Raw genomic sequence first — 24,836 nt, 5'->3', positions numbered from 1 at the left:
GTTCTAAGAAATATGGAGGATCATTTGTGTTAAATTTTACTATTAGCTTCTGTTGTAATTGTTAAAGAATCATGTTCAGTTTTAAAATCTTTGTAGAAGTATGTTCTTTCAAAAATTACTGTTTCCAGGCCGGTGCCGTGGCTCAACAGGCTAATCCTCCGCCTTGCGGCGCCGGCACACCGGGTTCTAGTCCCGGTTGGGGTGCTGGATTCTATCCCAGTTGCCCCTCTTCCAGGCCTGCTCTCTGCTATGGCCTGGGAAGGCAGTGGAGGATGGCCCAAGTGCTTGGGACCTGCACCCGCATGGGAGACCAGGAGAAGCACCTGGCTCCTGGCTTCAGATCAGCATGAAGAGCCGGCTGCAGCGGCCATTGGAGGGTGAACCAACGGCAAAAAGGAAGACCTTTCTCACTGTCTCTCTCTCTCTCACTATCCACTCTGCCTGTCAAAATAAATAAATAAATAAATAAATAAATAAATAAAAGATTATCTCCTGTCCCTGAATCTAGGATATCCACCACATTTAAAAAAAAAAAAAAAATTACTGTTTCCAAAAGTACTTTTACTTCCCTACAAGTGAAATACATGATTGTAAGATGTACAGAATTTATTATGCAGACTTCCCAATCACAGACATATGATTGTGAGTATATATTTTTTGATATTTTCCAAACAGTTTGTTTCTCAGACAGGTATACTGAAGATCAAATTGGTTTTGATTATACTTTATGAAATAGGAATATTGGTTTTATGATAAGTTGCTGGTATGTGGTTTATACCTAACTGTTAAATCTAGTTTTTATTGCCACTTGGTTGGGATTCTTTATTGAGATGATAAGATGATCTGAATCTTAAATGCTGATTGATACAAGCTTTTTTCTTGATTGTTTCAAGTCACCAAGATCTTGCCCATCTATAAAGTAGTTTCTTGAAAAACCACTCCTTAAAAAACTGTAATGGCATTACAGAAATGGCTGAACTCTAATACTAGTGCATAATGCTTTTAAAAATTAATCATAAGGACCAGTATTGTGGCAGAGCAGATAAAAAAGAAAAAAATGTGATGCTGGCTTCTCATTTGGGGGCCAGTTTGTGTCCCAGCTTCTCCATTTCCAATCCAGCTCGCTGCTAACGGCCTGGGAAAAGCATGGAGGATGGCTTAAGTGTTGGGTCCCTGTCACCATGTGGGAACCCAGATAAGGCTTCTGGCTCTTGGCTTCAGCCTGGCTCAGCCCTGGAAATTGTGGCCATCTGGGGAGTGAACCAGTGGATGAAAGATTTTCTTTCTCTCTCTGTCTCTGCGTCTTTCTGTAACTTTGACTTTAAAATATATAAAGAAATATTTTTAAAATGGTAAAAAATTGATTATGTAAGATGAAAACAAGGCTGCCAGATAAATAAAATCATGCATTTTTATTAAGAATGTGGTAACATAATAGTATCTTGTGCTTTACCTAAGGAATTCTCAGTGCATGCTAATGTCACTAATTTATATGCTGCAGTCCCCTGAGAGTATTGGAGCTTCAGTTGCTCTTCATAGAACACAAATGATAGAGCCCCGTTCTCAACTGTTGAGTGCCAGGATTGGGTTCTCTTAGGAAACTTTGCTCCATTCCATTTTTTCCCCCAAATTTACTAATTTGAAGCAAGAAAATAGTTTTGGAATACACCGGTGCTCTCAGGAACATTATTTAAATTTTATGTTTTTTTTGCCTCCTTCAAACTAAGGAGTCAGAACTGAGTATCCTGTCTTTATCACTGGTTAAAACCTTAAGGAATATGCTAAGTCTCTAACCAACTTGACATTGAAGCCTAGTTTTAATTTCTTCCTTAATCAAAAATATATTATTTTTCAGTTCCTTATTTTTATTTACAGCGAATCATATAAACTGATAATATAAAGCTATACTATCCATTATGATAGCTACTAGACATATCTGTTTCCATTATTAAAACTAAATACAGGGGCTGGTGCTGTGGCGCAGCGGATTAACGCCTTGGCCTGAAGCACCAACATCCCATATGGGCGCTGGTTCTAGTCCCCGCTGCTCCTCTTCCAATCCAGCTCTCTGCTATGACCTGGGAAAGCAGTGGAAGATGCCCCAAGTCCTTGGGCCCCTGCACCTGCGTGGGAGACCCTGAAGAAGCTCCTGTCTCCTGTCTCCTGTCTCCTGGCTTCAGATCAACGCAACTCCGGCCATTGCGGCCACCTGGGGAGTGAACCATTGGAAGGAAGACCTCTCTCTCTCTCTCTCTATCTCTCCTCTCTCTATGTAACTCTGACTTTCAAATAAATAAATAAATCTTTAAAAAGAAAAACAAAACTAAATACAATTCAGTTCCTTATTTGTACTAGTCACATTTTAAGTGTTCCTTACCCACATGTGGCTGGTGCTATCATAATAGACAAAGCAAATTTAGAACTTTATATCATTACAGAAAGTTCTCTTAGGCAGTGCTGATCTAGAGAAACTAAAAGAAAAATAATGAAAAATGATATTATCCTTAGTCACCTTTTTCCTCCCCATAAACGGGCGTTATGACTCAGTGCATCTTTCCTACCCTCCCAGCCTCTTTTACCCACTTCCCCTAAAGAGACTTATTTATTTGTTTAGTTAGTTATTTGTTTATTTGAAAGGCAGAGAGATACAGAGGAGAGATAACTTCCATCTGCTGGTTCACTTCCCGAATGGCTGCAACTGCCAGGGTCGACCCAGGCTGAAGTCAGGAACCTAGAACTCCATCCAGGTCTTGCACGTGGGTGGCAGGGGCCCAAGCACTTGAGCCATCTTCTGCTGTTTTCTCAGGCACATACATTACCAGGGAACTGGATTGGAAGTGGAGCAGCTGGGAGAACTGGCACTCCCATATAGAACACCAGTGTTACAGGCAGCAGCTTAGCTCACTGTGCCACAACACCAGCCTCTCTGTAGTGAATAACTTATGAAAATGAAACAAAAAGTTGCTGAGACAACTTTTTGAGGACAAAACAAGTAGTGTTTTTTTTGCACTTATTTTGTCAGGCTAGTTTTGTATATTTGTATACATGTATATACTATGAAGATTTAAAAACATTTATTATTTGGATAAACTATTAAATATAAAGTTTGTAAACATGTTGAAATTGATGTATTTATAATATATCAATGTGTAATTGATATTTATACCTTATTGGTATTGGTGCTACTGTTTAGGTTTATGTACTAATGGTATAAACCACCAGGGTATATGTGGATTTGTTTAGTTTCCTTTATAAGTATCAGTTGGAAGCATTTCTTGATCCTTTTACTCTATTTTTGTTGTTGTTGAAATTTATTCATTTGAAAGGCAGAGTGACAGAGAGAAATATCTTCTATTCATTGATAGATTTCCCAAATGGCCACAACATCTAGGACTGGGCCAGACCGAGGCCCAGAGCCAGGAACTGCATCCTGGTTTCCCATGAATGTGGCAGGGACCCAAGTACCCCAGGCTCATTAGCAAGGAGCAATATCAAAAGTGAAGTAGCTGGGATGTGAGCCAGCTCTCCTGAATGGGATGTGGTTGCCTCAAGCAGTGGCTTGAACTGCTGTGCCACAGTGCTGGTCCGCTTAAATTTTATTCTTTTATATATGTGCCATTGGAGCAGTCATGATGTTTTTCTTTTTTAGTCTCAGTAGGGATGCCAACACATTTCCAGATGATAAGCAAAGAGCAAAAGTTATGTTGTCTATTGTTTTAAAATGTAAACTTATTTTTAAGAGCTTAGGTACAACATGGCATGTGCACCAATTATGAGTGCAACCTGATGAATGTTCTCAGTGAACATACTCATATGACTAGCACTCTGATCAAGAAATAAAACCTCAGTAATAACTGATGTACTTTTCTGCTCCTGACTCCTACCTCCCTTCTCTTCAGTGGTAACCACTATCCTGGTCCTGTTTATGAACTTTATGAACTGTATTGAAATAGAATTATATGATGTATACTCTTGTGTTTGGCTCCTTAACATCTATGTGGTTGAGCACAGCAAGTTTTCTTTTTATTCTTATATAAAGTACTGCTATGAACATTCTTATGGGAGTATGTATCATATGACAGATCATTTAGATATGGATTGCTAAATTTTAATGGATATGATTGTGCTAAACAGTTTGTCTGGAGCTGTTGTACCAATGTCTACTTTTACCAGCAGTTATGGTTTGTCTACATCCCTACCAACCTTGTTACATAGTCAGTCTTTTATCTTAGGCATTCTGGGTGGAAGGTCTATTTAAGTTATGAATTTTTTTTTTTTTTTTTTGACAGGCAGAATGGATAGTGAGAGAGAGAGAGACAGAGAGAAAGGTCTTCCTAATTTACCATTGGTTCAGCCTCCGCTGGCCGCTGCGGCCAGCGCACCGCGCTGATCCGAAGCCGGGAGCCAGGTGCCTCTCCTGGTCTCCCATGCGGGTGCAGGGCCCAAGCACTTGGGCCATCCTCCACTGCACTCCCGGGCCACAACAGAGAGCTGGCCTGGAAGAGGGGCAACCGGGACAGAATCCGGCGCCCCGACCGGGACTAGAACCCGGTGTGCCGGCGCCGCAAGGCGGAGGATTAGCCTATTGAGCCGCGACACAGGCCTTAAGTTATGAAAATTAAGAGTAATATTCCATGCTCCCCTCCCACCTGAACTTTTAAAATATCTAATTGCAGATAGTGTTCATACTACTGTACTTCTGTTACACCTTTGTAACTGACAGCCATTCTACAGAGTTTTATGCTTAGGCTTAAAATACTTATCTGAACATAGATACTCCTTTCAAACATATTCTCATGTTCTTTCTCTTTGTTTTTAGATTTTTATTATTTGTTATTTGAGAGTGAGTGAGAGTGAGAGAGAGAGAAAAAAAATTCTCATCTGTTGGCTCATTCCCCAAATGCCTATAGTAGCTAGTACTGGACCAAGCCAAAGCTGGAAGCTTGAAACTCAATTCCAGGTCACCCTGTGAGTGGCAGGGACCCAACTACTTGAACCAACACCTGCTGCCTCCCAAGATTCACATTAACAGGAAAGTGGAATGCACAGTAGAGCCATGATTCCAATTCAGGCTTTCCAATAATGCAATGTGGACTTATTTATTTTCGAATGTACAACTTTTGGGTTATAATGGCTTTTCCCCCCATAACCTCCCTCCCACACGCAACCACCCCATTTCCCACTCCCTCTCCCCTCCCATTCTTCATCAAAATTCATTTTCAATTATCGTTGTATACAGAAGGTCAACTTGATATATACTAAGATTTCAACAGTTTGCACCCACACAGATACACAAAGTATGAAGTACTGTTTGAGTAGTAGTTTCACTGTTAATTTGCATAGTACAAGAGCAATGTGGACTTCTTAACAGATGAGTTAATCACTAGGTCAAATGCCAACCCCTGCAGATCTTTCTCTTTTTTTTTTTTTTTTTTTGACAGGCAGAGTGGACAGTGAGAGAGAGAGACAGAGAGAAAGGTCTTCCTTTGCCGTTGGTTCACCCTCCAATGGCCACTGCGACCGGCGTACCACACTGATCCGAAGCCAGGAGCCAGGTGCTTCTCCTGGTCTCCTCTCCACCTTCCTCCTTCCTCTTCATCTACCTCCTTATTCCGCTCCTGCTCCCCATTTTCCTCATTAGTGTTGCCATTGGCAGGGGCGTGTCTCCCTTTCTCCGCCACCTCCACAACTTCCTTTTTCTCCTTCAAGCCCTTGGTGGTGGTCTCGGAGCTAGTGTCCACGGCCACGTCTGATGTGGTGGGGCACCCATGATCCGATGTAGTGGACTTAAGAGAAAGCGAGAGTTCGGGGACTCTGGCTACAAAGCTGCCGCAGTCCGTGGGGAGCCGGTCTGGGAACAATGCAAAGACGGCTTTTCAGAGCAGCCATTCTAAAAAAAATAAGTATTTGGCCTAGTGGTTAAGTTGCCTATGTCCCATATCAGAGTATCTGGGTCATTCCCACCTCTGGCTCCTGATTGCATCTCCCTGGCAGTATAGACCCTGGGAAGCAGCAGGTGTTATGGCTCAAGTAGTTGGATCCCTGCCACCCACAAGGGAGACCTGGATTGAGTTCCTGGTTCTTGGACTCATGTCTGACCCTGGCCCAACCCTGGCCATTGCAGGCACTTGAGGGGAGTGAACTAGCAGACGGGAGCTGTTCCTCTCATGAATACATTTAAAAATTAAAAGAAAAGGCTGGTGCCGTGGCTCAATAGACTAATCCTCCGCATGGCACCATGGGTTCTAGTCCTGGTCGGGTCGCCGGATTCTGTCCTGGTTGCTCCTCTTCCAGGCCAGCTCTCTGCTATGGCCCGGGAGTGCAGTGGAGGATGGCCTAGGTCCTTGGGCCCTGTACCCGCAAGGGAGACCAGGAGAAGCACCTGGCTCCTGGCTAAGGATCAGCGCATTGCGCCGCCTGCAGTGCACCACCTGCAGCGGCCATTGGAGGGTGAACCAACGGAAAAAGGAAGACCTTTCTCTCTGTCTCTCTCACTGTCCACTCTGCCTGTCAAAAAAAAACTTAAAAGAAAAATAACTTGTATATGTGTATATGCTTATATATATAATTGCCTGGTCTTTTGTGACTTAAGCATTTATTTATTATTAAATATTTCTATTTATCTTGACACAAGTTTGACATTGCCAGGTAACTACTCTTCAAAACTGATTTGACTTAACATTTATTAGTTGTCTTCTAATGTCCCACATTTACTTATTATGACTTTTATATCTAAACTTCTTTAAATAGGGAAGTTTTGGTGATAATTTGCCTTAAAAGTTGTGTTTATTGGCCTGCTTTTTTTTTTTTTTCTGACTACTTAAGGAACTTTATAACACCTTCAAATAAATGATTGTTTCCACCTTTGAAGATAGAGAAGATTGATTGACTTAAAGATTGTTATATGGAGCCGGCGCCGTGGCTCAACAGGCTAATCCTCCGTCTTGCGGCGCCGGCACACCGGGTTCTAGTCCCGGTCGGGGCACCGATCCTGTCCCGGTTGCCCCTCTTCCAGGCCAGCTCTCTGCTGTGGCCAGGGAGTGCAGTGGAGGATGGCCCAAGTGCTTGGGCTCTGCACCCCATGGGAGACCAGGATAAGCACCTGGCTCCTGCCATCGGAACAGCGCGGTGCCCCGGCTGCAGCGCGCTACTGCGGCGGCCATTGGAGGGTGAACCAACGGCAAAAGGAAGACCTTTCTCTCTGTCTCTCTCTCACTGTCCACTCTGCCTGTCAAAAAAAAAAAAAAAAAAAAAAAAAGATTGTTATATGGTAGAAATTTAATTGATCATGTAGTCCATGTAGGCTTCAACATAGTCCCTTACTTACTATAAAATCTACATTATGTTTTCCAGATGTCAGTATTCTTGGGTTAGGCTTGCTACTATTATGTGGACAAATGTGCAATTAAATTATAATAAATAATTTTAGTAATTAAAAGTTTTAAACAATGACATTGTGCAGAGCTGAATCTACCAGTCTAGTTGGCTTAGATCAAAAATGATCATTGAATATTTCTAATAATTTTAAGGGGTACCTATTGTTACATTTCAGTCTTTTCAAAAATAAACCTATTTATAAATTTGTTTTGAACAAAGAATATTATCCCAAAATTAGGTGAAAAATGAAGAGTATGATGCTTGGCAGTCACCTGTGGCCAGTTAGTAAGGGTCCATAAAGTAGAAATCACAGACCATCTCTATTTCAGAGAACATTTCTAGTGGCTAGGTTAGTGGAGGACTTTACATTATGCAATGGATTTTATTAATTGAACTATCTTGTTTTCAACTATGCAGTAAGCAAAGTAATTTTTTTAAATTATAAATTAAGTCTAAACCAAATGGAACATCCTCTGTTGTGACAACTACTACAGTTTTTAGAATAATTTTAGAGCCTGTTTGCTTTAGAGGTAGGCTGCTGAAGAAAAAATGCATTTTTAGTAGGTAACCTTCTTTACCAATGTGTTTTAAGGAATATGCTTTGAGTAAGTAGTAGAATGTCAATTATTGTTTCTATTTTGTCAATAATGTGTTTATAAAAAAAAATCTCAGATTTTAATTACAGTTGGCGGTTACTGAATCTTAAATAGAAGATGTGCTGTTTTTTATGCTAGTTCATCTTTTTTATACATTTGACATTTTTCATAATAAAAAGTTGAAAATATTTTAATCTGATAATGGAGTGGGCATGGTGCACAGGGTAAGCTGCCCCTTGGAATGTCCACATCCCGTATTAGAGTGTCTGGTTGGTGTCTTAGCTACCCTGTACTTCAGATCCAACTTCCTGCTGATATGTGTTTTGGGAGGTTGCAGATGATGGTTTAAGTACTTAAATCCCTGCCACCCATGTGGGGTATTTGGATGGAACTCTGGGCTCCCGGTTTTGGGCTAGCCCAGGCCTGGCTGTTATGGGCATTTGGGGAGTGAACCAGTGGATGGAAAAATCTCTTTCTCCTCCCCTCCCCTTTCTTCCCTTCTCCCTTCTCCTCTCTCCTCCCCTGCCCCCCCCCCCCCATCCCCTCTGCCCTCTGCCCTCTATCCTCTCCTTGGGGAGTGAACCAGTGGATAGAGAAAAATCTCTCTCTCTTCTCCCCTCTCCCCTCTCTCCTCTCCTTTCTTGTCTCCTCTCTCCTCTCCCCCTCTCTCCCTCTCCCCTTCTCTCCCTCTCCCCCTCCCTCCCTCCCTTTCAAATAAAATGAGAAAAAAAACACCTATTAATTGCTTATCTTTATTGTCAGTAGGTGATGAACATCTGAATGTCTTCTAGCTGTAAGAAACTACTAGATCCTGTTGGGCATACAAACACATAAGGCACTGTTTCTTCATTGTTTCTTTCTTTTTTTTTTTTTTTGACAGGCAGAGTTAGACAGTGAGAGAGAGAGACAGAAAAGTCTTCCTTCCGTTGGTTCACTCCCCTAATGGCCACCACGGCCGGCACTGTGCCGATCCGAAGCCAGGAGCTGGGTGCTTCCTCCCGGTCTCCCATGCGGGTGCAGGGACCCAAGAACTTGGGCCATCAGCCACAGCAGAGAGCTGGACTGGAAGAGGAGCAACCAGGACTAGTACCCGGTGCCCCAAGTGGGGCTAGAACCTGGGGTGCTGGTGCCACAGGCAGAGGATTAGCCAAATGAGCCATGCGCAGGCCTCTTCATTGTTTCTTGAAAGTCCTTCAACATGACAAGACTTAGAAGAAGTGATATGTGTCAGCTGAGTGGGGAATGTAGCACAGTAGTAAAAGAAAAACAAATTGAAGATGATACTAAATTCTGATGAAAGGTTTGAAGAGTGCAAGTTTTATTTAAGGAAGTCAATATGAAACCTGAGGGATTAATAATACCACTTTGATGTGATTAATTAATTTTACATGATTGAAACAAAGAGAAAAAAAATTTTAAGAGGGTTGAAAACTTGTTCTAGCCTATGTAGGAATCAATCATCTTTGACCTAAAACAATAAATGAGTATTTGAAAGAGTTTTATATTGTTTCCTTTTTTTTTTTTTTTTTTTTTTGACAGGCAGAGTGGATAGTGAGAGAGAGAGACAGAGAGAAAGGTCTTCCTTCCTTTTGCCGTTGGTTCACCCTCCAATGGCCGCTGTGGCCTGTGCGCTGCGGCCGGCGCACTGTGCTGATCCCAAGGCAGGAGCCAGGTGCTTCTCCTGGTCTCCCATGGGGTGCAGGGCCCAAGCACTTGGGCCATCCTCCACTGCACTCCTGGGCCACAGCAGAGAGCTGGCCTGGAAGAGGGTCAACCGGGATAGAATCCGGCGCCCCGACCGGGACTAGAACCCGGTGTGCCAGAGCCACAAGGCGGAGGATTAGCCTATTGAGCCGCGGCGCCGGCCATATTGTTTCTTTTCTTTTTGAACTATGGTGTTCTTTATTAGAGTAGTCAAACTGAGAACTCAAGAGCCATTTCAGGTGATATAAAACATCTTGAAAAAATAAACACGTTTAAATTAGGTGCATTTATAAAATGTGTTATAGCAAAACACTAAGATAGGATTGTGTACATTATTGGTGGACTGAGAACTTGAACTTCTAGGTCATTGTTTTCATTCAAATTAATATTATGTAAAACTCTTATTTCCTAGTTGTCCTGTGTGTTGTAACGGTCAAAAGAACTATGATTATGTGTTTTTTTTTTTTGTGTGTGTGTGTGGAATTCTTTTTTTTTTATTATTATTAAACTTTTATTTAATGAATATGAATTTCCAAAGTACAGCTTATGGGTTACAATGGCTTCCCCCTCCCAAAACTTCCCTCCCACCCACAACCCTCCCCTTTCCCACTCCCTCTCCCCTTCCAATCACATCAAGATTCATTTTCAATTCTCTTTATATACAGAAGATCAGTTTAGTATATGTTAGGTAAAGATTTCAACAGTTTGCCCCCATATAGCAACACAAAGTGAAAAAAAATACTGTTGGAGTACTAGTTATAGCATTAAATAAGAGTGTACAGCACATTAAAGACAGAGATCCTACATAATATTTTTTTAAAAAAATTAATTAATTTTCTATGCCATTTCCAATTTAACACCAGGTTTTTTTTTTTTTCATTTCCAATTATCTTTATATACAGAAGATGGATTCAGCACATAATTAGTAAAGATCTCATCAGTTTGTACCCACGCAGAAACACAAAGTGTAAAAATACTGTTTCAGTACTAGTTATAGCATCACTGCACATTACACAACACATTAAGGACAGATCCCACATGGGATGTAAGTACACAGTGACTTCTGTTGCTGACTTAACAATTTGACACTCCTGTTCATGGCGTCAGTAATCTCCCTGGGCTCTAGTCATGAGTTGCCAGGGCTATGGAAGCCTTTAGAGTTCGCTGACTTTGATCTTATTCCGATAGAGTCATAGTCAAAGAGGAAGTTCTCTCCTCCCTTCAGAGAAAGGTACCTCCTTCTTTGATGGCCCTGTTCTTTCCACTGGGATCTCACTCACAGAGATCTTTCATTTAGGTCGTCGTCGTCTTTTTTTTTTTTTTTTTTTCTTTTCCATGGTATCTTGGCTTCCATGCCTACAATACTCTCATGGGCTCTTCAGCCGGATCCGAATGCTTTAAGGGCTGATTCTGAGACCAGAGTGTTGTTTAGGACATCTGCCATTCTATGAGTCTGCTGTGTATCCCACTTCCCATGTTGGATCTTTCTCTCCCTTTTTGATTCTATCAGTTAGTGTTAGCAGACACTAGTCTTGTTTGTGTGATCCCTTTGACTCTTAGACCTATCAGAGCCATCAATTGTGAACTGAAATTGATCACTTGGACTAGTGAGATGGCATTGGTACATGCCACCTTGATGGGATTGTATTGGAATCCCCTGGCATGTTTCTAACTCCACCATTTGCGGCAAGTCTGATTGAGCATGTCCCAAATTGTACATCTCCCTCTCTTTTTCCACTCTTAAATTTAACAGGGATCACTTTTTTATATATGACAACTATTTAAAGCTGTCACTCAAATGATTCCTTGCCTGAAGGCACATGTTTTCCTTTTGTGTGCCATGTTTGCCTTATGCTATTTTTGGGTAAATAGAATGATATATTGACTAAGATTATACTCCTAGAATTAAAGTATCTATTTTGAATCTTGATTTTTCATCTTACTCATTGTGAGATCTTAAATGAAACATTTACCCTTACATGAACATTACCCCTTAATTGAAACATTACCCCTTAAATGAAACATTTACATTATCTTAAATGAATCAGTGTCCTTATCTATAAAGGTAATAATAACTTGTTTTATAGGGTTGCTATGAAGAAACAACCCTTGATCAACATTAGGACAGTGCTTGGATTTAACTATACAAATATTAGCTATTGTTATTTCTGTAAGTAGTTAACTTGGGAATGTCTCTATTTATAAAATTTGTAAAATTCTCTAGTAGACTAATACCTGAAACTTCACCTGTAGAGTATATTATAGTATTTTTATTCTTTATCTTATTCCTTTTATGACTCTGGTATGAAAGTAATACCAGGGTTTGAGTCAAGGCCAACAAAAATAGGTGGCAGAAGTGGGATTTCAATTTAGGTTTATGTAGCTCTGGAAACTGGGCTTTTAACCTCTGATATACTCTTATGTGATGCTGATTATTTGTGTCTGTGTAACATAGGTGTGGAATCAGGTATATATTACATCACTTTGTTTAGCCTAATGTGTTAATGTTCTTTATGAAGTTGACAGTCTGATGAGTCTCTTGTCTTTCAAAGATGCTTCCTGACTGTTGGTCTTAAATGTGCATATCATTGCTCAGAACGGTGTCATTTGTCCAATTTATGTTCACAGAAAGCTGTTACTGGTAATAGAAAAATAACAAATTATAGATCATGTTGTTAATCAGTGGTATAACATTGTTAGCTAACATTTATTGAATGTTTATAATATATCAGGTATTGTGATGTTTCATATTGCTTTGTCATTTATTCTCCAATAATCCTATGAAGTATTCCTAATAATATATAACACAACATAATAATTCTAGATAATATATATATTTCTTAAAGATTTATTTTATTTATTTGAAAGACAGTTAATTACAGAGAGGTAGAGACAGAGAGAGGGAGAGAGAGGTCTTCCATCTGATGGTTCACTCCCCAGATGGCTGCAATGGCCGGAGCTGAGTCAATCCGAAGCCAGGTGCCAGGAGCTTCTTCTGGGTCTCCCACATGGATACAGGGGCCTGAGGACTTGGGTCATCTTCTACTGCTATCCCAGGCCATAGCAGAGACCTGGATTGGAAGTAGAGCAGCCAGGACTAGAACGAGAGCCCATATGGGATGCTGGCGCTTCAGGCCAGTTCGTTAACCCGCTGCGCCACAACACCAGCCCCGGTGCAGATAATATTAAGACTACTTCATAGGCTGTCAGCAGCTGTTTTTCACCTCTTAGCAAGGCTATTTGTTGGTTGATTTATTAAGGAGGAGGAAGCAGGTCAGATATAGTTCCTTTGGTAACTGAGGGAGAATGAAAAAATGGCAGAGTATGTGCTTTTAATAGTATGAATAAACTGTGAATGATTTCAAAGAGAGGTGATAGGGGAATAGCTTCTTGTACTTTACTGCCCAAAGGGCAGTATAGAGAGTATAGTTTATTTATAGGTCAAAGATTGCTTGTGAATTAGAATTTTTATAAGTAAGCGCTTCCTAACTTACAACTTTTCTTTCAAAAAACTCTTCAAGATTTTGTAATAAACTCCAGAGCTATAGTGAATACCACTATGGATTTTTAAACATTTGAACTTCAGTGTAAGTTCTGGTTAAATAAGAGATTTCTACATAGGGGGAACAACACATTACAAACAGTTATAAATGCTTCTGATACCTGAATTCAAAGGTGGGAGTTTGTTGTGTTCTCTTTAGATGAGGATTCTGGATCTCATACTTTTAAAAACATTTAGAATTACTAGTCACTAAGACACCAACTTTTTTATTTCAGAAGAACGTTACAGTGGTTCTGAAATTTCCATGGCATGTTATTTCTATGTAGACTGTTGTGAAACTCAACTATAATTTTATTACTTTTATGTGTTTAACTTGATTAAAATTAAACAATTATTTTATTAGGAAGTGGCTGTTTTTGTCTTTGATAAAAAGCTGATTGACAAATACCAAAAATTTGAAAAGGATCAAATCATCGATTCTCTGAAACGAGGAGTCCAGCAGTTAACTCGGCTACGACACCCTCGGCTTCTTACTGTCCAGCATCCTTTAGAGGAATCAAGGTAAATTTTTTTAGAAGAAATTTATATAGGAAATTTCCTGAGAAAATAGTTCAGAATAACTGTTTGAAATCTATTTGAAATATTGTCAATGAAAAATTCTTATTAGCCAGATGTTGAATTCTTATGGATTATTTTCCTAAAATTTATTTGAATTATCTATGTTTGTGTCTCTTTTTGAAATATTAACACTTTATTCACATTTGCTATTGGTCTATTTAATTGCCTCAGACTTCTCTAGATACCCTTGCTTTGTAAACTTTCTCCACATCATAACCCCAAATTTCTTCCTTCCTCATCTTTAGCAGATTGTATTCCCAGCTGTTAATTCAAAGGATCTTAATCAAGAGGTTTGCTGATTGTGTTTTCTGGTCCTTGGGACTCTAAGGATGGGAGAGAAACAGGCAGGTGGAACATGCAGAGATAGCAGGATTCCATATGCCCCATCTCTCTTTAACCAAAACAAACCAAAAGTTTTATCTATGAGGGTACTTCAGAAAGTTCTTGAGAAACTGGATTTTAAAAAGATATTTTGGTGCAAAAAATTTTAAATTCATAGTTTTTTCATAATACACATGTTTGTGAACTCTTTAAAGACCCCTCATAGGCTGGTGCAGCGGCTCAATAGGCTAATCCTCTGCCTGCGGCACCGGCACACGGGGTTCTATTCCTGGTCGGGACGCTGGATTCTGTCCCAGTTGCTCCTCTTCCAGTCCAGCTCTCTGTTATGGCCCCGGAGTGCAGTGGAGGATGGCCCAAGTCCTTGGGCCCTGCACCCACAGGGGAGACCAGGAGAGGCACCTGGCTCCTGGCTTTGGATCAGCATGCTGCGCTGGCTACGGCAGCCATTGGAGGGTGAACCAGCGGTAAAGGAAGACCTTTCTCTCTGTCTCTGTCTCTCACTGTCTAACTCTGCCTATCAAAAAAAAAAAAAAAAAGAGGAAGAAGAAAGAAAAAAGACCCCTCATATTTTATAAATTTATGAATTTCTGTGAAGTTAATAATTTGGAATCTTCATAACCATTCTTTACTCTCCCACATGCCTCTCTTGGCCGCTTGGCCCATAGCCTCTTAAAGGCAAGGGATTCTTTCAAAGAAAAAAAAAAAGGATAAACATCTACCATGTCAAAAATTATGCTAAAGTGCTTTATCCTGTTTAACTTATTTAAATCTCGTAATTATGTAAGAGAATAGTATCAGAGATGTTACTTAAACTGGATGACTGTGTTTGTCAGCTGAGATTCTTCATCCCAATTCCTGGGGTGTTTTTTGGTTTTTTTTGTTTTTTTTTTGAATACTGTACCATTCTTTGCCTACCCAGAATTATGCTCTTATGTCTCTTATAGTGAAACATTTTTTTTTTATTTCTTCTTTTTATAAGTAAACCCAGAAGACATATTTGCTATCTCTTTTTTAAAAAAAAATTGTTAAAGATTTTATTTATTTATTTGAGAGGTTACAGACAGAGGGAGAGACAGAGAGAAAGGTCTTCCAGCCACTGGTTCACTCTCCAAATGGCCGCAATGGCTGGAGCTGGGCCAATCAGAAGCCAGGAACCAGGAGCTTCTTCCAGTTCTCCACGTGGGTGCAGGGGACCAAGCACTTGGACCATCTTCCACTGCCTTCCTAAACCATATCAGAGAGCTGAATTGGAAGAGGAGCAGCCAGGACATGAGGATTGGGCTAGGCCAAAACCAGGAACCAGAAACTGAATCCAGGTCTCCTACATGGGTTACACAGACTGAAGTACTTGAGTCATCATCTGCTGCCTTCCAGAAAAGCTGGAATTAGGAGCAGATCTGGATTCTAACCTAGGAACTGTGATGCAGGAGTTAGGCGTCCCAGTGTCTTAACTGCTGTGCCATTAACTGCCCCCATTGTGCTTTCTAAATCTCAGAGGGGACTAATTTGCCACACTCGTCTTGCACACTGCTGACTCTGTGTTAGCTATTTCCTTTGGAGTGTTTTATCAGTGGCTATAGTGTCACCTGTGAGAATCTTAACCCATACTTATTTTACCTTGTATTTGTATGTCTTATATCTAGTAATTACATTTTAATTACCTTAAGGAAAGAATCACCAGTATGTTAGCTTCTTTTATGGTGATTTAAACATAGGGGGTGGACATTTGGTGCAGGACATAAGGACATAAGATGCTACTTGAGATGCCCACATCCCATGTGGGAGTGCCTGGGTTTCAGTCCTGGCTCTACTTCCAATTCTAGCTTCCTACTCTTGTGCACTCTGGGAGATGACAGATAATGGCTCAAGTACTTGGGTTCTTGCTGCCTACTTGTGAGATTCAGATTGTGTTCTAGACTCTTTGCTTTGGCCTAGCCTGCCCTAGTGATTGTGGGCATTTAGGAAGTGAACTAGCTATGGCTGTTACATTTAGGAGGTGAACCAATAGGTGGAAGATCTCTCTCTGTCACTGTATTTGTCTGTCTATTGCTCTGCCTTTCAAGTAAGTGAAAATAAATAAGATTAAAAATAAGTACAAGTACAGGAGTGAATAACTGGTAAGTAGCTATGGTTGGGGGTGGTAGTCCTTGAGAAAAAATTATTCTGTAAGGCTACAGAATGTTAGCACATAACATTTTCTGAATTTGTAGATCTTGTTATACTTGTACACAGAGAGCAATAAGTTTAAGAATTTAAAAACTGTTTGGCCGGCGCTGTGGCTTAACAGGCTAATCCTCTGCTTTGCGGTGCCGGCACCCCGGGTTCTAGTCCTGGTCGGGGCGCCGAATTCTGTCCCGGTTGCCCCTCTTCCAGGCCAGCTCTCTGCTGTGGCCCGGGAAGGCAGTGGAGGATGGCCCAAGTCCTTTGGCCCTGCACCCGCATGGGAGACCAGGAGGAGCACCTGGCTCCTGGCTTCGGATCAGCGCGATGCGCCGGCCATGGTGACGGCCTTTGGAGGGTGAACCAACGGCAAAAAGGAAGACCTTTCTCTCTCTCTCTCTCTCTCTCTCTCTCTCTCTCTCACTATCCACTCTGCCTGTCAAAAAAAAAGAAAAAAAAAAGAATTTAAAAACTGTTGACACCTTTCAACATGATTTTTAAACTATATAAAAGCATAGCTGCTTTGATTGAAGTGGGAATGGGGCACCTGGAGCTATGCCCTGTCCCTCTTCCTTAATTTTGCTCTAGTCATGTCTGTGAGAAATCCACAGGTTTCTTTGAGTACATTCTGAAAATTACAGACTTAGAAATAAGTGTTATACATGTAATATAACAATACTTTAAATTGTTTCCCATTGGTTTTCCTAAAGGATATCAATCATTTGAAAAAGTACCCTTGTAATACTGTGCTGACTAAGTTTTAGAGAATATATCACAATTTGCAACATTTTAAAAGAAAGTGATCCATCTTGTATAATTCATTAAAAAAAAGCCTTCTGACTTGTTGATTTAAGGGTATTAGATTTATGCTGACACTAACGAATCTAAAACGGTCTTCCTTCTGGTTGATAGTTTAATAGGACAGTTAATATTTTCTGTATATTTTATTTGGACAGTGTGTATAAAAACAAAAAGTAACTCTTTCTTTTTTAAAACAGAGATTGCTTGGCATTTTGTACAGAACCAGTTTTTGCCAGTTTAGCCAATGTTCTTGGTAACTGGGAAAACCTTCCTTCCTCTATATCTCCGGACATCAAGGATTATAAACTTTATGATGTCGAAACCAAATATGGTTTGCTTCAGGTATGCATTTTTACTCAACATATATAAAAGAGTATTTTTTTTCCTTTAAAATTGTTTTTGGCTATTTCAAAGTAGCAAGAAGAAGCATAGTAGGAAATAAGACTAGAGAGGTAATGGGTGGCTAGATCCTGTTAGGCCCTGAAAGCCAGAAAATAGATTTTACTCAAGAGAAAAAAAAAAAAAAAAGGAGGCTTTCGGCATGTTTCAGGAAAGCAGCCTGATCTGGGTTACATTTTACTTTGTTTATATTTGTTTTTTGTTTTGTTTGTTTGTTTGTTTTAACTGAATGACTGACTGTAGCTGCTCTCATGAGAATTTAGAGCAGAAACAAAGATGAAGTAGATGACTACTGCAGTCATCCAATCCAGAGAGAATGCCGGTCCAGATAGTAGGATAGGATGAAATTCTGAGTGTATGTTGACAGTGATGTAGCAAAGACTCACTGTATAAAAAACAGAGTATTGGATATTGGATAATTCAAAGGATTTTGTTTTAAGCAACTGGACCAAATGAAGTAAAAGATGTGGGAGAAGAGACTTGAATTCTGGGGGAAGCTCAGTTGCGGATTCTTAGAAAACCTTCAAGGGGAGGGGACTCAAGAAGGGAAATGATCAAGTCTGGACTTTAGAACCGAAACCCAGACTGGAGACTTTGGGATAATCAGCATGTAGCTATAGCTAAAGTTGTGAAAACCCTGAGAAAGTGAGAGGAGATGGAAAATTGCAGAGGCCCAGACATTGAGTACAGAAGTGAGACGGAAAGTAGGGACCAGTAGAGTTGGGGAAAAAGCCAAGTGCAACAGTGTCCTGGAAATTAGGGAGTATTAGTTTACCAAAATCTGCTCGTTTCTGGGAACAGAAATCTAACCTTCAGTTTAATTTTACAAATTTTCTTATAATCTCAAACACAAATAAAAAGGACCAAATATTAATCTGATGTGAAATTAAGTGAACATTGGTCACTTGAATATATGAAAACTGAACACAATACTGTTCAGAAAAACTGAATATTAATATAGAATGTAAATATATAAAATCTGAATATTCCACTAATGTGTACTTCAAGAATCAGAGATTGTTTTACTTTTCAAACTCTAAATAAATTTGGCAGCAATGGATGCTTTTGTCATTTTTCTTTTGTTCATGTATGTATAGGGAGGAACTTAATAATTGTACTCTGGTTTTATAACTGAATTTTCTCCACTAATGCTTAGATTATCATAGCAACTGAGATCTATACTTTTGAATTTATGATTAAATTTGCTTATTAGCTGATATACAAAGTTCTTGGAAGAAGTAGCAATAATATTGATTTTTATGAGACATTTTATTATTTTAATCAAAAAAAGTTTTGTTTAATGTAAAAATACCTGGCTTTTTTCCTGTCTGCAGGTTTCTGAAGGTTTGTCATTTTTACATAGCAGTGTGAAGATGGTTCATGGAAATATTACTCCTGAAAATATAATTTTGAATAAAAGCGGAGCCTGGAAAATAATGGGTTTTGATTTTTGTTTATCATCAACCAATCCTTCTGAACAAGAGGTAATGAAGATTTTAGTCTTCTGATTTTTTAAGTCCATGGAAATGTGTGATTACATCTAGAATGGACCAGGGAATTTATAAACCTGATAGGGTGTAGAAATAGGTTATGTGGATGTCAGCATTGTGGTTTAGCAAGATAGGCCACCACCTGCAATGTCAATATCCTGTGTGGACGCTAGTTCAAGTTCCAGTTGCTCTACTTTCCAGCTACCTGCTAATGCTCCTGGGAAAGCAGCGGAAGATAGCTCAAATACTTTGGCCCCTGCCAGCCATGTGGGAGACTCAAAAGAAGCTCCTGGCTCCTGGCTTCAGCCTGGCCCAGCTCTGACCATTGTGGGAATATAGTGAACCAGAGGATGATCTCTCTCTCTATGTGTGTGTGTGTCTCTCTGCAACCCTGCATTTCAAGTGAAATAAGTAAATTATAATAATTATAAATTATATTATATAATAATTATAATAATTAAATAAAAAATAGACTATACAGTACTGCTTTATAGGCAGTCTCTAGTGTTCATTGTACCTCATTAACTCTGTGGTAATGTTATTTGAGAAAAGGATGCTGGAGTTAAATAAATTTGAGAAATTGTTGGGTTTATAGGATTTTCTTTGTCTTTTCTCCCCTAGAATATCAAAAACACTAACGAATATAGTGAATCTCTAACAATGTTTCCCTAACTTATTGGACCATGGAATGCTCTATATGGAGCATAATAACAGTAACAACAATGATAATAATAGCTAACATATTGATGTGTTCTTCTAACATTTTTCATGTATTTACGTATTTAATCTTCATCGCGACTCAGTGGGTATAGGGATAGTACAGTCAAGTAAGTTAGCTCATAGAATAACATAACCTTACCTAAGTTTAAATGGGCAGTAAGTAATAGAGCCAAGATTTGAACCCAGTCTTTCTGCTTCCAAAGCACCTGTTTCTTAGTGATTAGGATGCCTGCCTGTTCATGCTACCTACAGTCAATCCTGTTTTGTGTTGATTGATTCTTTGAGATATAGCACCTTATATTTCAGGTTTTTAGTGTATATAGTCAAAAGAGATCATGATTTGACCCAAGATACATTGATAAATTAAGAAGTCATTTTTAAGGAAATAAGAAAGAATTAATACTGGTTGAGTACAAATATGAATCAGGTACTGTGGTAGGTGCAGCTTCAACATTTATTTAATTCTTATTACAATCTTTTTAATCTGTTAACTAAATAACAGAGCTAGTTAGCTAAACAACAATTTTTTAAAAAGATTTATTTATTTATTTGAAAGTCAGAGTTGCAGAGGCAGAGAGAGGGATCTTCCATCCGCTGGTTCACTCCCCAAATGGCCGCAACGGCTAGAGCTGGGCTGATCCAAAGCCAGGAACCAGGAGCTTCTTCTAGGTCTCCCATGTGGATGCAGAGGCTCAAGGACTCAAGCTATCTTCTACTGCTTTCCCAGGCCATAACAGAGAGCTGGATCAGAAGTGAGCAGCTGGAACTCAAACCGCGCCCATATGGGATGCCAGCACTGCAGGTGGCAGCTTTACCTGCTATTCCACAGCACCGGCCACAAACAGCAAAGTTTTAAACAACTGTCTTTACTCTAGTGCATAAAACTTGAAGCTTGTGTGTCACAAAACAGGAGCAAGACCTTTGTATGTTCATATTGCATCTTACAATGCTAATTTGTCTTCTGGAAGAGACTCCAGTAGTCTCAAAATTATTACAGTTCTTTGTCTCTTAACTTGTTGCATACATTTTCCAGATTTCAGTATTTTGGAAATTTTAGGATTAAAGATGCTGATAGAATTTTTGACTTGCATGATTGCATATTGATTTTTAAAATCTTACTTATTTAAAAGGCAGAGCAATGGGAGTGAAAGGGAGGGAGGGAGAGAGATTGACTGCTTGATTCTCCCATCCACTGGTTCATTCCCAAATGTCCACAACAGCTAGGGCAGGGCTAAGCCAGGAACTGGCAACAAAGTGTGGGTCTCCCATGTGGGTTGCAGGCTTGAGCCATCACTTGCTACCTCCCTGGGTGTGCAGGAAGTTAAAGTCAGGAGTGGAACAGGGATTTAATGCCAGGCACTCTGATGTGGAACATGGTCATCCCAAGCAGCATTTTTAACCACTACACCAAACGCCCACCTTGAGTATAAATTTAGTGGTTTGCTTTAATTTGAAATATTTAATATATGTAATTCCTTTTATATCTTGTAACAGCCAAAGTTTCCTTGTAAAGAATGGGACCCAAATTTACCGTCATTGTGTCTTCCAAATCCTGAATATTTGGCTCCTGAATACATTCTTTCTGTGAGCTGTGAAACAGCCAGCGATATGTATTCTTTAGGAACTGTTATATATGCTGTATTTAATAAAGGAAAACCTATATTTGAAGTCAACAAGCAAGATATTTACAAGAGCTTCAGTAGGCAATTGGATCAGGTATTTGCCTATAAATATTTGCTCGCATTAAAAATGTATTAAACATTTCTTTGATTTTTGTTTAAAATGTGTTCAGAAAATTCTCTAAATGAGATGAGTGTCTCATTTTAAATTTACATAAAATCACTTTAATAAAATTCTATAACTATGAGGACCAAAATTTGTTACTACAAATTTAACATGCTGTTTACATGAGTGAATATTGAACTGTGGTCTAAAGTATTGGACATTTTAAGAATAGAAATAATGTACATATTAAATATAAATGTTTTAACTGTCTTGCAGCAGTAGAATTAGCAATTTTTTCAGTCTTTAAATATACTAAAGACATTTTTCAAAGATTTCTTAAATAGACTTAAGTAAATGTTTCTTTTTAAATGTTTTCTATTCATGTTTGATGTTATCACTCTTTTGAATAGTTGAGTCGTTTAGGATCTAGTTCACTTACTAATATACCTGAGGAAGTCCGTGAACATGTTAAACTACTGTTAAATGTTACTCCAACTGTAAGACCAGATGCAGATCAAATGACAAAGGTGAGTACACATGGATTTCTGTCTTAGAGGGTCAGCAAAAAGTTGGAAGTAGATTAAGTTCTTCTAAAGCAAGATGTAATCATATGCGTAGTCTCTATATAACATCTGAATTCTTGATTGTATTAAATATTCAACAACTTTTATTCTTAAACAGCTAAATAATTTATGTATACTGCTGTGATAGGAAATTAAAAGTTCAAATAAATATTCCTGTCAGGTATGCAGAAATTCTGGACTCATAATGCCCTGTGTTTTACTTATATCAGTGTGAAATTTAATAAATAACTAGTACTCTTAATGCCTTCAAGATATTTTACTTAATCTTTCAGTATTTTAAGGCTGTGCAAAAGAAATCACCCAGCCAGTTTCCAAATCACAGATTTGAACTTGAAGAGAAAAATAATTTATTATTTTCTTATTTTATAAATTTTTGTTAAAGTAGTCTTTAGTATTATGCTAAAAATTTCTGAATATTTATCAAAATAACTTATTTCCATATTTTTAGATTCCTTTCTTTGATGATGTTGGTGCAGTAACACTGCAATATTTTGATACTTTATTCCAAAGAGATAATCTTCAGAAATCACAGTTTTTCAAAGGACTGCCAAAAGTTCTACCAAAACTTCCCAAGGTTTGTTTATTAGTTTATTATTATTATTATTATTATTATTATTATAAACAGCATTTTAGAATTCAAAGTTTATTTTGATTTACCATAACAATTCTCTTAAAGCAATAATGTAAGTTTTGCCTTAGGTATACAAATGACTATGAAAGGCTGCAGACTGAAGCCGAAAGTTAGTTTAAAGGACCTTTTTTTTTTTTTTTTAAGCTTTATTTATTTGAAAGAGTTACAGAGAGAGAGAGAGAGAGAGGTGGAAGAGGGGAGAGACAAAGAGATCTTCCATCTGCTGGTTCACTCCACAGATGGCTTCAATGGCCTAGACTGACTCAGGCTAAAGCCAGGAACCACCCAGGTCTCCCATGTGGGTGGCAGGGGTCCAAACGCTTGGGCTGTCTTCCACTGCTTTTCCGCAGCCATTAGCAGGGAGCTGGATCAGAAGTGGAGCAGCCACTACACAAACCAGCACCCGTGTGGGATACCAGTGTTGCAGCCTGCAGCTTTACCCTACTCTACCACAATGCCAGCCCTGAGTGTATCTTTTTGTGTGTATTTCAAAAAGAAATAGGATACAATGTTTGCAAAGACAGCAGTTGGACATTATCAGAGCAGTCCATAAGGTGTCATTGTGAGGATCACTGACTCACCAACAGTTAAAGGAATACTAACAGATGCTGGACTTTCCAGTTCTTTTTACTCTCACCTTCTGACTTGCTAAATCATGAGGGTAATGTAGTCTGCAAGGTGGTGATGAATACTAAAGAAGGCACTGGTTGGGAAACCAGTAATTCTTGTTCACAAAAATATTTCCTGTGTTTATCAGTAACTCACTGTTTGTCTAGCACTTTACTTAAATGCTATGAAAAATAAAGAGGAAGCATAAAGAAAGAATTCCTACTCTCAAGACCATTACAGTAAGTGTAGGTAGGATTGGCACGAGTAATAAAACAATTAACCATTCAAGACAGTATTTAAATTGTGTGGCATGATTCGTAAGTAGTGAAGAAATTAAGAGGAGAAACATATCAGTGAAGATTAATTAGGAAAGGTTTACTAAAGGTAACCTTTTCCTGTCACACTTTTGCTGTTAAATTCCCAAGTTTACTGTTGGGCCTGACATAACTAGCACTAGTCTTATCCTGTTTTACTCTCAAGCTTATACTACTATCAACCATAAGTTATATGATCACCTTACCTAAAAGTATTGAAGGTTTTGGCCGGTGCCGTGGCTTAACAGGCTAATCCTCCGCCTTGCGGCGCCGGCACACCGGGTTCTAATCCCGGTTGGGGCGCCGGATTCTATCCCGGCTGCCCCTCTTCCAGGCCAGCTCTCTGCTATGGCCCCGGAAGGCAGTGGAGGATGGCCCAAGTCCTTGGGCCCTGCACCCGCATGGGAGACCAGGAGAAGCACCTGGCTCCTGGCTTCGGATCAGCGAGATGCACCGGCCGCAGCGGCCTTTGGAGGGTGAACCAACGGCAAAAAGGAAGACCTTTCTCTCTGTCTCTCTCTCTCTCACTATCCACTCTGCCTGTCTAAATAAATAAATAAATAATTTAATAATAAAAAAAAAGTATTGAAAGTTTTAGACTTCAGTGTTAATACTAAAAGCTTGAACTAAACTTTAGCTTTATAAAAACATTTTTGCCTTTCAGCGTGTCATCGTGCAGAGAATTTTGCCTTGTTTGACTTCAGAATTTGTAAACCCTGACATGGTACCTTTTGTTTTGCCCAATGTTCTACTAATTGCTGAGGAATGTACCAAAGAAGAATATGTGAAGTTAATTTTACCTGAACTTGGCCCTGTATTTAAACAACAGGAACCAATCCAGGTATGTCGTAGATTTTTTCATACATTTATTTACTGTTATTACTAATGACGACTAGTATCTGGAAGCAAAAAGTATGAATATGTGACATTTTAAAAAATGAGGTAAGTGTGTGACTTTTCATTATTCAGAAAGCAGTTTTGCATATATGTTTTAAATAAACCACTTCTAAAATTATGATTAAAGCTTCATAGGAAGATAGATGGCTATGGCTCCCCACAAGTTGCTATCTCAGAAAATAAATTGCAATGAAATTTTGCATGTGTTACACTATTCCCATTTATGTTATTAAAAATTATAGATTTCAGAGAGGAAATATTTATTTTCTTCTTGCACTTTTAAGCATTTTTGTTTGTTATTTGTGTATTTATATTATTTTAATTGTACTTATTTGGGGTATGTACAGTGTGATAATTTATTACATAT

The 24,836-nt window shown here is 39.1% G+C and overlaps 1 protein-coding gene across 5 annotated transcripts in view; it reads left to right on the top strand.

Annotated features, from left to right (window-relative positions):
* The window catches only part of SCYL2 (SCY1 like pseudokinase 2), a 64,391-nt gene that overhangs the window by 17,208 nt on the left and 22,347 nt on the right, over window positions 1–24,836 (top strand). For all 5 annotated transcript variants that reach the window (XM_062203066.1, XM_062203064.1, XM_062203062.1 and 2 more), the window contains exons 3-9: window positions 13,583–13,740; window positions 17,298–17,442; window positions 18,834–18,983; window positions 21,204–21,425; window positions 21,845–21,961; window positions 22,467–22,592; window positions 24,237–24,413. In XM_062203066.1, the coding sequence (XP_062059050.1) occupies window positions 13,583–13,740; window positions 17,298–17,442; window positions 18,834–18,983; window positions 21,204–21,425; window positions 21,845–21,961; window positions 22,467–22,592; window positions 24,237–24,413 (1,095 nt within the window). The remainder of the gene's footprint in view (window positions 1–13,582; window positions 13,741–17,297; window positions 17,443–18,833; window positions 18,984–21,203; window positions 21,426–21,844; window positions 21,962–22,466; window positions 22,593–24,236; window positions 24,414–24,836) is intronic.

Source organism: Lepus europaeus, chromosome 10, assembly GCF_033115175.1.
Source record: "Lepus europaeus isolate LE1 chromosome 10, mLepTim1.pri, whole genome shotgun sequence".
Classification (NCBI taxonomy): domain Eukaryota; kingdom Metazoa; phylum Chordata; class Mammalia; order Lagomorpha; family Leporidae; genus Lepus; species Lepus europaeus.
Note: the sequence above shows the minus strand (reverse complement) of the source record. Positions and strands in the feature narration are given on the sequence as shown.